At 33.2% G+C, this 13,443-nt stretch overlaps 2 protein-coding genes across 5 annotated transcripts in view; one reads left to right on the forward strand and one right to left on the reverse strand.

The window, feature by feature from the left end:
• Window positions 1-768: 768 nt before the first annotated feature.
• Window positions 769-10,017, reverse strand: LOC148597858 (uncharacterized). Of its 3 annotated transcripts, none has more exons than XM_088560190.1 (4): window positions 9,950-10,017; window positions 2,832-3,013; window positions 1,557-1,811; window positions 769-1,297 (listed from the first exon to the last, which is right to left on the reverse strand). In XM_088560190.1, the coding sequence occupies exons 2-4, from the start codon at window positions 2,978-2,980 to the stop codon at window positions 811-813; spliced, it is 891 nt and encodes a 296-aa protein (XP_088416316.1). In that variant the 5' UTR covers window positions 2,981-3,013; window positions 9,950-10,017; the 3' UTR covers window positions 769-810. The 3 variants fall into 3 exon arrangements, with proteins under 3 accessions (XP_088416316.1, XP_088416315.1, XP_088416317.1); XM_088560189.1 differs by having other exon boundaries at window positions 9,890-9,990; XM_088560191.1 differs by lacking the exon at window positions 9,950-10,017 and adding an exon at window positions 3,363-3,485.
• Window positions 10,013-13,443, forward strand: part of LOC148597859 (trafficking protein particle complex subunit 9-like) — a 37,735-nt gene continuing 34,304 nt past the window's right edge. The window contains exons 1-2 of one of the 2 annotated variants that reach the window (XM_088560187.1): window positions 10,013-10,111; window positions 11,913-12,710. In XM_088560187.1, coding sequence (XP_088416313.1) covers window positions 11,938-12,710 — 773 coding nt within the window. In that variant the 5' untranslated portion in view covers window positions 10,013-10,111; window positions 11,913-11,937. The remainder of the gene's footprint in view (window positions 10,112-11,912; window positions 12,711-13,443) is intronic. The other variant, XM_088560186.1, reaches the window with a different exon arrangement.

Consider the following 13,443-nt stretch of genomic DNA (forward strand, 5'->3'; position numbering starts at 1 on the left):
AGTGGCATGGGGCATCAACTTTAAATCATCATAACTTTTTCGTTTTTTAAGATAATTGATAAATTCTTTTGGTTCCCTAAACTGCCAATAAAATTCTTTTTATCCATAGAATTTTTAAATCAATATTCAGTAATTAGACTATATGAGCATAAAATTAATTACAATTTTATATGAAAATAGAGGTTTACATATAAATATGTTTCATTTTTTTTTCTTCAAGTAAAACAGTTATAAATTCACATGTAATATATAAATTCTTTTATGTAAATGAAACATTTTACAGAACAAAAATTGGAGGTAAAATAACAAAGCTATAAAGTTTTAAAAATTGGTATTCTAATCATCAAATTGTTAATTATTTATTTAGTTGTTTATTTGCCAACCAATTTGACACATAATGATATGCAAATTAGTGAATATGACATCACTAATGTAATTGGCCAACTCTCCTATAAAATTCCTGAAGCAATACCACAAATTCAGATCTGTTTATACTACTTGATGACAATCCGCATTTTTCACAGTATTCTCTGGAAATGATCCATAAAATCCTGAACTTTCTGAAATTTTAACAAAGGTACTATGGAGATATTCACAATCTGTAGAGCATAATTTGCAGTCAAAATCCGTAGAAAATATGGAAAATCTGTATATGTAATAACCTCTGCAAATTCTCAGGAAGGATTTTTAGTAAAAAAGGATGAACGGATGACATATATAGCTGAATTTTAGACCCTGTGACCATGGAAGGCAAGGTAAAATAAAAAATTAAATGTAACAAATAATTTAATTTCTACAATTCTACAATTATTATGTTATAAATGGCATGTAGTTTCCAAGTGTTCGAGATTCACCATCTTTCTCTGTAATGATGTCTGATTGGAGGACACTTTCTCCATATTGACTGATCAAATCTGACCTATCATTTCCACTATTGAAACCACCATTATGTAAATCCTCATCAAAGTTACTTTTATGAAAATTATAAATACTCTCTTCAGAACAGTCATCTGATTTACAACTTATAAGTAATTGGCATTTTTCATCCATTTCATTCATAAAGCTTTCAAGTGATGTAGAGTCTAAGTCATCTGTGCTCTTTGAAGGTTCAACCACTTTAACTTTGACCCTTCGTCTATATTCTCTGTCTCTTGCTCTTTCTTTTTCCCTTAATGTGTTATTATTCAGTCTTGACCGTCTACGTCTTTCTCTGTCTTTCTTTCGCTCCATTTCTCTGTATGCAGGGTCTTTTCTTTTCTCTTGCATAGTTTTTCTAGTTTTAGCCCTTTCCTTGTCTCTATTTAGATGAGACACAAAAAAGATATTTTTTATTAATTTCAATTGTAATCAGAACAAAAGAGGTGCATCATTTTGAATTCTATTTTGATGCTTTATACTTTTCTGTGTTGTGTACATTAACCTTTAGAATGATGTAAGCATAAATTAATTATCTTTTCAATGTAAACAAATACCATTTTTTTTAAGAATGCTTGTAAAATAAACAAGAAGAGACAACTGTTTGCTTGTTTGTATAAGAATGTTTACTTTCTAGGTACCTAAAGTCTGTATTCTGCCTCTGAGCTCTCTTAATCAACTTGGTTTTCTCTCTGGCAGTAAGCTCTTTCAAAGTCAATGTACTATCTTCATCTTGTGAAGTAATGGGAGGAGCATAGTGGGTGGAATCTGGTACCAAGGCAACATATGTCAAATTCCCATCATCCCCTGTGTCACCTGATTCCTTAGCAATCTGTTCTTCTGTACTAGGTACCAGTGCTATGAAAGATAATGGTGCTGTCTTTTCACCTTCTTGGCTAAAAAAATTTAAAAATATGAATAATTGGTGCTATTCAAACTTGAAAGACTGTCCAAAAGATCACAAAGGTGTTCTGTGGTAATGAAGTAATACATATTGGTATAATGTAAGGCATATTTCAATCTTTGAAAAGAACTATTCAAATTTTTCAGTAGCCAACATAGATTTGTAATCAAATTGGAACCAGTCATTTTCATCCTGCTGTAATTTACAGAGTGATTTTATGGAGCCAATAAAAAAAGTGGAAATTGTTGAAATCAGAAGTACCCATAAATTAAAAAATAAAAGAACCATAATGGAAAATTGTAGAATTGAAAAGGCAGAATTCTGCTTTAAAGCAGAAGAAAATCATGTCTGAACTTATTGTTAGGACCAATAAGATCTGATCAAATGAGAGAAATGATTGAAGAGAAGAGATATGATATACATGTCACATACTCTGTGATGAAGGCTAAAATGTAAAATCTTGTTGCAGATTTCCCTGTTTTTATCATACTGCAGTTCTATTCTGAGACAATGAAAAATGCATTTTCAGTATATTAATGGATGAAATACAGTCACTGACAGTATATAACACTTAACATGTAGCTACACCAACATTTTAACCTTTGCATAAAATACAGCATCCAACAGAAGGATTATACAATAATAATTATGTGCTATAAATAATAAACATTGATAAGGATTGCAGTGTTGAGATAATTACACTGTATTGACTAGGAAAGTCTCTATGTTAACCCCAGTTCTAAGTCCTGTCCATAAATGTTTGTGATTTCAAGTCAATACACTGATACTTTCTACATTCAATTTTGATTACTCAGTTCTATATGCATTTCTCCCTTGTGAAACCAGTCCAAACCAAATTCTGAAAAATCAGAAAAAATTTTCATCTCAGTTTAAATGTATTTTAAACCTTGGTAGAGAACGCCTGTTTAAACTGAAGCCGATAGTTTAAGCCCAAGAATGGTATGTTTTTTACAGGTTGCACTGTAGTGTACATCTTTTCATTATTTTATACCTTTCATGTTTAGGATTGGACAAAACATACACCACTTGAGGTTCTACAGCTTTATCAACTCCTACAGCATTATCCACGATTACTGCCTCCACATCAACTACATCTGAGACGTCAGTTGCTATGGCAACCACACTGTCATTGGTTTCCATGGAAAAATCAAATCCAGCATAGATTCAAGAGATCTGAAAAAAGGAGCAAAAATAATTTGGGTTTTCAAAATACCTAGAAAAAAGAAAATAAATGTTGGACACTTTTTACATGACACTTGTATAGGTACTGTATTGTAAATACTATTGGGTAAATTGTTATGTCATATTCTATTGAATAAGCTAAGTGTAAGTGTTTGTAAGAGTCAGGCAAAATGAGAAAAATCAGAAACATGCATGTCAAAAGCATATAGTCTTCTTATAAGCAATCTTATAGTGTCCGGAAAGAATGAGTATCTAAATACTTCTGTTCTTGCGAATGGGACGAGATAGCTGAACTGGTGGTTCCGTCTGGTGTTGGTTGTGCTTGATGTTAGATATGCACCTGGTGGTATGGCAACCAGACCATGTTCTATACGGTACATCATGATGGCTTTACATCTCGCTCTTCGTTGTTGTAGGGGCTCCCATTTAAGATTCCGCAGCACTGATGTTACACTGCTGGTCCTGTTGTAGTCATTCATAACAAAGCGTGCTGTTCTTTGCTGTACTGCTTCTAGTTTGCTGATGTTTTCCTGCGTGTGAGGATCCCAGATGGTACAGGAGTACTCCATCAATGGTCTGACTAGTGTCTGGTAGCAGAGTGCCTTGGTGTTACTAGGGCAGCTAAGCAAGTTCCTCTGGAGAAAGGCTCTGGTGGAATTGGCTCTTTTTGTTATGTTGCTGATGTGATGGTTCCAGCTCAGTGTCTTGTGGATTGTCACTCCTAGACATTTTGCAGAGTCTACCTCTTCAAGTGTATGACCATGGATGTTGTATTGGCCATTGACTGGTGTCTTTTTGGTGGTAATTCACAATAATTGGCATTTTTGAGGATGGAATTCCATTTGCCAGTCAGACTCCCATTGTTGTAAACCATTCAAGTCATTTTGTAAAGGACACAGTCATCAGCAAATAATCTTACGTTGGCAGATGATACATATTCTGGTAAGTCATTTATGAAGATGAGGAACATTAGCGGTCCAAGTACACTCCCCTGCGGAACTCCTGATTGGACTGGAGCTGTTGCTGAGCATTCACCTTCCAGGAGAACTTTTTGTTGCTGATTACTTAGGAAGCCTCTGAGCCAGGTTAGGGTTGAACCTCTGATGCCATAGTGGTCAATCTTGTATAATAACCTCCCGTGTGGTACTTTATCAAAGGCTTTAGAAAAGTCTAGTAGGATTAGATCTATTTGTCCCTTGTCATCTATGTTCTTGGCCAGGTCATTGACTGTTAGTATCGGTTGGGATTCACATGATCTTTCCTTTCTAAATCCGTGTTGTGCGTCTGTCAAGATGGCATGTTGCTCCAGGTGTTTATGGATGTTACTGCAGATGATGTGTTCTAGCATTTTACAGAGTATTGCTGTTAGTGAAACCGGCCTGTAGTTGGATGCTTGGCTACGGTCCCCAGTCTTGAATATTGGAACTACATTGGCATTCTTCCAGTCAGTTGGTATCTTGCCCTGGTCTAGTGAGGCTTGGAAGAAGATGGTGAATAGTGGTGTCAGCTCTGGTGCTAGTGTCTTTAATAATCGGGTTGAGATAATGTCTGGTCCAGTTGCTTTGTAAATATTGAGGTCTGATAGTAGTTTAAGTACTCCTTTTTCTGTGACTGTAATGTTGGTCATTGATGGATATGGATCACTTTTCATTGTCTTAATGGTGGATTTATTTTCATTGGAGTTGAAAACGAAGGAAAATTGATTATTGAGTATATTTGCCTTTGTACTGTTGTCAGAGTAAGTTAGGCCATCTTTGTTTCTCAGTGGTGATACTCCTATGTGGTCACATTTTTTTCTTTTGATGAAACTGTAAAACTTCTTTGGATTTCCTTTGATGTCAGGGCTTATGATGTCATGGACATAATTGGCATAGGCATTCTTACATTCTTTCTGTGATGTTTTCTTCAGCTTCTTATATCTTTTGAAGTCTTTCTCTGATTTTGTTCTTCTGGCTATTTTAAATGCCTTTTTCTTTTGTGATGTTACTCTTTTAACGTCTCTGTTGATCCATGGTTGGTGGAACCTTGATGATGTCATTTTTGATGGTACATGTTCCTCTTGTATCCTAAGTAGTTCTGTCTGTATGAAGTTCCACATATCTGCTATCTGGCTTCTGACATTAAACTGCTCTTTGAATTCTTTACTATTTCAATTGTTGCTGTTCTTAGCCCATCTATATCTGCTCGTTTCCATAAATAGATCTTTCGTTTTGTCGGTTTTGGATTTCTTGTTGCTATTTTGGAGTTGGTGAAGACTGTATCATGGTCGCTTATCCCAGGTAATGGTTCACATCGGTTTAACAGGATTGGTCAATTGTTCAACAGAATCTTAGAAAAAGTAGGTTTTTGACGGAGTTTTCTGCCCTTGAAATGTTCATTTTCAGTGCATTTCTATGATATTGTAACTCAATGGCCCAGCGTGACATGGAAAATATTGTCTGTTTTTCTTGATTCAGATGGTGCAAATAGTCAATATTACACTATCAAAATGACGGATTTTTTTCATACCATGTTTCACCTACTGCCCGATTCTTACAGGGACTGACACATAAATTGTTGCTTTTGAAAGAGATCAGGCCCCATCTCTACAAAACTTTAAACATTTCATGAGTCTGAGACAATTTAAAACCATTTTCATATGTATGATTTAATTACTTTATGTTCTTTGTTGTGCATGTCTGTTTTCCATGTCTGGTCTTTGTCCCTGGATTGCATTCTCTTGATTACCACTATAACCTTGGTTCCCTTGATTACTCTTTCATAGACTATGACTGGAGTTACCATGAAAGTTCACAACTATACAAATATTATTTTTAACTTTTGTGGCAATGGGGCCTGAACTCTTATTTCATCTGTTCCACAACTACATTAAATGATTGTGTAGTTAAAAACAAAGAGGTATGCTCAGGTGCAAGTTATAATAGTGATCAAAATTTCAATGACATCATAAGACAAAATCATGCTTCTTGTTCATGTACATCACACATACATGATTTCAACTGTTAAATTGCAAGACATGTTTAAAGTGTGGTACTGCTGGAACTTCCAACTATTTATAGCGAATTCGCTCTTAAATGTACAGAAATTTGTCCAAAAATTAATCATACTGACATTTGAAAAGAAATTGTTGAAAATGCCACCTGTACTAAACATGGAACTATTTGGACATTTAAAAAAAAACTACTTCCATTTGAAGAGATTGGGATAAAACCCTGCTTTCTATGCAAAACCCAGAACTGTTTGACAAATAATTTTATAAATATCTGGAATGTCCATGGCCTGAGCTCCAACTGATAAAAACACTTACCTTGGCAAAAATGATAAACAGCATGAAGTCTACTTCTTGAAATGGGAAATAAGTCACATATATGGCCAAGGCCTTCCTCATTGCATTTTGATTCTAACCTGGCATACTTTCAGTAGAACATATTTCTTAAACATTTTACACCAAAACAAAAATGGACCATGACAAAATCAGACTAGAATTATAAAAAAATTGATGTGAGCGTGTTCTAATGACACATATACATGTATCTTACAAATAATGCTCCAGCATTTAAATTAGGTAAATTAAACAATAAAGAGTAAAAGTTAATATTAACAGGGTAGATATTGCAGGTGTTGCACTTGTTCAAGGCATTAAAAGACATTTTAAAATAAAAAAATCACCAATAAGAAAACTAATAGAGAAGTTAATTAGTTATTTGAAGAAAATGATACTACTGTAATGCAGATTAAGTATAAGATCGTATCATCAAACACAAGTGAACATGTGCCAATTATAATATTACCAGTATAACCAACAATGAATTCTTAAATAAAATAAATACATGTAATCCAAATTGTACTTTCTGTGAAGAAGAACCAGAAACAGTATAACATTTATTATGGAATTATAATGTAGTTTAAAATTTGTTGCAAGACATACATTTGTAGATATAGATGGAAGATAAGTTTAATATTCACAATGATATTATGGAATATAATGGCTTTGTCTTTGCCTAAAAGAAGGCAAAAACAAAATTTAAATATGATTATATTGTTGTATCATATCCTTTTGTACACTAATTTTCAACAGAACTAAGGGAACTAAAGAAATGTATTTGGTTCTTATCAAAAATGATTCAACTCCCAATGGCCAAAAGAAATGGGTAACCAATTTAAATTTTGAAGAATTGAAGTGGAACGATTATTTTAAGTTGCCATTTTTGGTAACAATAAAATACTGAACTACAACTATAATGGTTCAATATCATATTAACCATTATATCTTAACCACCAATAAATTCTTAAATAAAATTGGAGTAGTACATAATCCAAATTGTACTTTTTCAGTGATCGAATTAAGGGGAAATACTTGCTAAATGCAAGTTGAAATTCAATTTTGCTAGTAGAAATTGTAACCACTCGCTAAAATTTGCTAGTAGAATTCTATATGTCATATACATTGTAGGTTAGATCCAGAAATAACCCAAAAAACTTACATTTAGCAAGTGAAAATTTTCAGTATTTGCTAAATTTAGCTAGCGAAAAAAATTCTGAAATTCGATCAATGCTTTCTGTGAAGAAGAACCAGAAACAATAGAACATTTATTATGGAATAGTAATATACTTCAAATTTACAAAATTAAAAAGTTACAAGACATAGATGCAAGATTACTATCAAATAATATAAACATACCTTTCAACAAAAAGATATTTTTATTTGGAAACATTACATGTGGAGTTAATAATATTACTGAAGATTAAACAATACATATGTAATGCAGGGGTTTCATTAATTTTTTGCAATGCTGGTACCTTTGCTTTTGTAGGAGGTACTTTTCATCATTTTGTTTAATAAAAATGTATGAAATTTTAATATTCTGGAGGTACCTTTCAGTGGTTTAGAGGAATAAAAGTACCTGGTACTGCCTCTTAATGAAAGGCCTGTAATGTTAGGTGTTTTAAAAAACAACCGTCATTGTTATCATGTGAATATGTATAAGTAGAACACATACTAAGATAGAACTCAGCAATGTTGTACATTAAGGACAACACCTCTCCACTTTTTCATGTTTTAGTTCGAATTTTTTTCTCATTTCAAACCTTATTTTCTTTCAATAACACAAGTAGGTCAGCACTCTTGGTTACATTGAAAATTAGTTTAAAGTGCACACATGTATGTATATTGTTACCGAGTTCTACCATACCGAGTGCAAATCAAATCAGCTAGAATATACATCTATTTGTTTGTATGTACATGTATCATAATAGAAATATTGTACATTTTTGTTACTATGTCTGCAAATAACATGTACCCTTGTTATGTCCTTGATGTATACACAGCTTACGGGTCAAATACCAGAACCATTACAGATTTAGGTCTACTGAGTGAATGTGGCATAAGTGTATGGACCCAGCAACGAACGAGTTTCTGTTTGGTATTAAAAAGAACTTTCATGATGATACATGTAATTGACATTTAAATGAAGTGTTTATTATTGACAATAATATTGTGCCTTGCTATTGTTATTTATACTGGTCTGATCCCGCTGTGGTTTGATAATGTGTAGTCCGATTTCGTTATGGTCCAATTCATCATGCATTCAATATGCCAAACTGGCCATAAAATGTTCAGGGTAGGCACAATAGAGTGCACAGTCTTGTAGCCATGTAGGGTAGCTCATTATTCCATTGGGTTTCTGTGTTCAGAGCTGTTTTTTTTTTCATATTTTCATTGCCACCTAATTGGTCGGTGAACAGCTAAATCAGAAAACAGCTTGGCAAACTGAATCCCAATTGGAATAATTAAGATAGCGGAAACTAGACATTTTTGGTCTTAATTAAAAACAGAAAGTTTGAAGCACATGCCTTTGAAACATTATATGTATGTTTGGATGCAAGTCTATCTAAAAATGCGAGGAAGACTTTGAGTGTGGCCCTTATACAATGTCATTTTGATTATGCATGTTCGTCATGGTATAGTGGTATAAATAAATCTCTGAAAAGAGAGCTTCAGGTTATGCAAAATAAAATTGTACGATTTATTAATGGTTTTGACCACAGGAAAAGAGTTGATTATCCTGTTTTGTTCACAACTGGTTTTTTAAATGTTGAACTTAAGAGTACAACAAATGTGTCTAAACCATGCACATAGAATTTTTTATAATAAGTGCCCAAGGTACATGAATAGCAATTTTGTGAAAATGGCAGACATTCATACTTATGATACAAGATCAAGTAAATTCAATTTTTTTACTCCATCGGTTAATTGCCATTCTTCAAATACATTTTATTATAATGCTATAAAGAATTGGAATAGTCTCCCTTTAGAATTGAAGAGAACAAAAAATGTGAACAGTTTTAAAACTGAATTAAAAAAGTTTCTTTTATTTTTTTATTTAATAATATATAAATATAAAGCCTGCCTAAGTCTTGCGTCGGTCAATTTGTTGCTTTTTGATTTTTAGCCCTAAATAAGTTTGGGTACATTTAATGGACCCCATTATAAATAAGCTGAAAAGCTTTAATAGGCTATCCAAGGTTAGACATCGACCTAATTTTTACTTTTTAAGGCTACCAATTAAATTTTAACATTTAATAGATGCATTCATGGCAAGTTTTAATACTATATTGTCATAAGAGTATACTATATATTGTATGACTGTATTTAATGAATGGATGCTGTCCTGTAAATTGTATCTGAATAAAGCTATCTATCTATCTATGTCGCTAGACAATGACAGAAAACCCACTAGCAGTAGCACTTTACTTGGTTCTCTCAAATATCTCAGAGACATGTGGCTGTACCGCAAAACTAGAAACTTAAATTAGAAAGTTAGGGCTAAAACGAGTGTAATTAACATCAAATGATTACTTGTGTACCTTGTATAACACAATGCGGTAACTGTTCATTAAGAAAAATAAATTTCAATTAATCCTTACACAAATCATCACTTTTTTCTTTAGCGGAAGTTGAAGGAAAATTCTAAATGCGAAGCAAATTCCGAAAAGCAAAAAGTCTCGTGCATCTGCGAGATTTAATCGAGAAATGAAGTTCTGATCCTAGAAAACTCTAGCTGACGACAAACTTTGTTCAGTATTTTTGTATGTACTGTATGATCCCTCAAATCAATTAACGTATTTGTCAGATAAACGATTGTAGATAGAAAAAATTTCCTTGAGCAACAATAATTCCTTTACGTAACATAGAAACTATGACATATGCATGACATAAAACCGAGATGATGATGTGTTTAGACAGCATAATTGAGGGGGTGGGTCGGTGGTTTTAACGGATCAGTTTCTCCATATTTTAATTTTGCTATTCCTTTATTCACTATCCATGCCCTTATTGCTCAACACTTTGGCATGAATAGCCTGCTATTTTTTAAACAAGGAAGCTGTTCTAAAAAAACTGAAAAGATGAATAGACCATCCCTGTGCTTAATGTGGGAGAGTTGATGAGCATGTGTGGAGAATGCTCAATATGCACTTCTGTGAGGAAAGTTCTTTTGTTTTACCCAAGCCCTACCTCATGGAAGTGTTTACTGAGATCCCTCATCAACTAAACACAAAAGGGTCTTACTCTATACTGAACATTACAGACGCTGACAGAGCTGTTACATATATATCAAGTTCCTAAGCATCTTTGCAGAAAAAAATATTTAAATATTTGCTTTAACAATATATAAGTAGAAAGAAAAATCTTTCCTCTAACAAGCATAAACAACAGTAACCAAAATTGTGTATTTATACCAGCTGAGCATGTCGTCCAAGTAAGTTAAAAGCAGAGGGATATTAAATTGGTTACTTCTAGTATGAGGCAGGTGAAACCTGAAACACTACAGAAGAAACATTCATGTAGTTTTTACCCCTTTATATAGGGCTTGTAAATAGCATTAACCATGAATTTCACTGCATTTCTTGGCTAATTTGACCAGAAAGGCTTACAGGAAAAAAAGTGACAATTATTTAGCATGGTTGGGGACCAAAAAAGATATCCTGGAGGAGGGTTTGAATAGGTAGGAGCCTCCTATGAAAGCAAAATTAAGAGGCCTTACACTTTTGCCAAATAGCATAAAATTTCGTTCAATACCTAAACTTTATGGATTTAGCAGGTTTCTGACCCTACAATTCAGTACTAATTTTTCAAATTAAAATCAAGCGTTCAGTGAAAAAAATGTGATAAAAATGCATTTTTCTACCCCAACTGTGTCCATGGTAACGATGAATCTGTCTCTGCAACCTGTTTACTGAGCATATTTGGACTATTTTAAAAATCTAGAACAAATGGAGTTTATTTGGCTGGAATCATTTGTGTTAAAAAAGACCCATCAGCAAAATCTCATGAAGGAAATCCACCTTTAAAGCTACAAATGTAGCATATACACAATGTATTTTAATGCTTAACTGTTGACCTGTGAGGCCAAGAAAAAAATGCCTGTGTTTCCAGTTTTGTATATACTACAAAGAAACTAGGGTCAGATGATAGGCAATTTTTTTCATAAGTTTTTACTGGATTGTGTTGGAGATACATTCAGACTAATAGTGCTTGTCAAAAAATAACCAAAAGAACTTTAGGGTAGGCACCAAAAAATTAGGGTCATTAAGATAAGTGCAAACACAAGTATTTTTTTAGGCCATAATATCGTACTTGAAGAAAAATTAGTGTTTACAATAACGATATCTGAATCATGGATATCTATGAAATCATACTTTCTTAATATTGATTCAAAACTTATACAAATGTACACTGATGATTTAGTCCAAAAAATATCTGTTATTGGTTTATTTTGCAGTCTTCATTATTAAAACATTTTTTATACACAGACTAATTTTGGGGTTAGTACATGTAGGTCAAAGACACAGTACTTAGTGAAATTGAAGTTTTTTTTTCACATTTCAGATAAAATGTTAATACTAAGCCCAACATGAGTTTTATAATTGACTATAACCAAGTGGCAGAGGACCATCAACATCTACTTGTCCTGGTCAATCAAACAGGGACCCTGATCAGCAACAAAACATTCAATAGAGCATGGGATAGAGTTCATAGATGTAACTGTATTGGGATACCAGGGCAGAAGAGGAGGGCCTATGTGAAGTATAAAAGATTATACCCTATAGAAAACAATGAGTGGGGTGACTTTCAGGCTCATCGTAAAATCCTTGGGCTTGTATCGATCGGAGAATGTTCAAACCTTGAGGAATTTGAGGAATTATTTGACTCCTACAAGAAAGTGAAAGAGGAGTATTCAGAAACTTTGTTTAATTCAAGGTTGATTATATTTGGCATGAATCGTGATGGTTCACCATTGTCAGAGCAAGATAAACGGAAGTATTTGAAAAGTGGTAAAACTTCACCAGTTCACAGTGAAGACAGTGGTGTAACCTCTGACCTCAGTCCTACAGAGAGTAGCATTGATGGTGAAAAAACGAAAGAGTTAAAACCTTCAACTGAACCAGAAACTCGTCCCCATAGCAACAGCCTTACCAAAGAGAGTACTGGAGCTGAAGTTGTGTTTTTCCCATGTATTGATGACTGTCCTGACTTAGAGGAAAAGTTGAAAGAATTTATATCATCCATATTTTTTGTTTTGGATGGAAAAAGATTGGACAGGTCTTTTGAACGTTTGGACAGAATGCAGTTATTGTGTGCTCCATTTGAGAGGAAGGATTATGTTGGTTTAGACACAGACACAAAGTAAGTTGTTAGTGATAATATTTCCCTTAAATTACCTCCAAATTAAGGACAAAAAACCTGTTAAAAAAATAGCTCAAAATTAATCCCTATTACATGAAATAAGATGAGCCTTTTCCAGCTGATAATTGAAGGGTAGGATATGGTGTTTCTGTTCTGCACAGATTGATTGTTTATGACTTTTCTCTATAATATTAATTATGTTAATCGTTTTAACTACATTAATTCATGATTTTGTACAGTTTCAATAAAAAAAAAATGACACATAGATGAGGCACATGGTAACATGTAGTTTTTTAATAGACAAACAATATCTTTGAAGTTGTTTATGAAGAACATTAGTCAAACCTACCGTAGCATTGGAACCAGATTTGTGGCTTTCCTTAGATAAAAAAATTACTTAAAAAATTTACAATAATGAACTTGTTATTTTCTGCATGGTTCTTAGCAACATCTTCAAATATTTGTACAAATACAATGTGTTGAATACACTGGAGCTGTATTTGTATACATGTTCATTTCTGTCTGTATTTTTTAGGCCACACCAATTATATTATATAGATTACTGTCATAGTATGTGTGGTGTACATATAGTATGAAATGAATTTGGCAGGGCACATTTGGAATAAATTATTGTTAAACTAATTCTATCTCTATTGAAAAATAATATTAGGGTACATTTGAAAAAAATAGCTTGTATGTGTGTTTATATGAATTTTCACTTTGGCCAAAAAAT

Source organism: Perna viridis, chromosome 14 (assembly GCF_037379345.1).
Source record: "Perna viridis isolate PV_CMFRI_1.1 ecotype Kerala chromosome 14, ASM3737934v1, whole genome shotgun sequence".
In the NCBI taxonomy this organism is placed as follows: domain Eukaryota; kingdom Metazoa; phylum Mollusca; class Bivalvia; order Mytilida; family Mytilidae; genus Perna; species Perna viridis.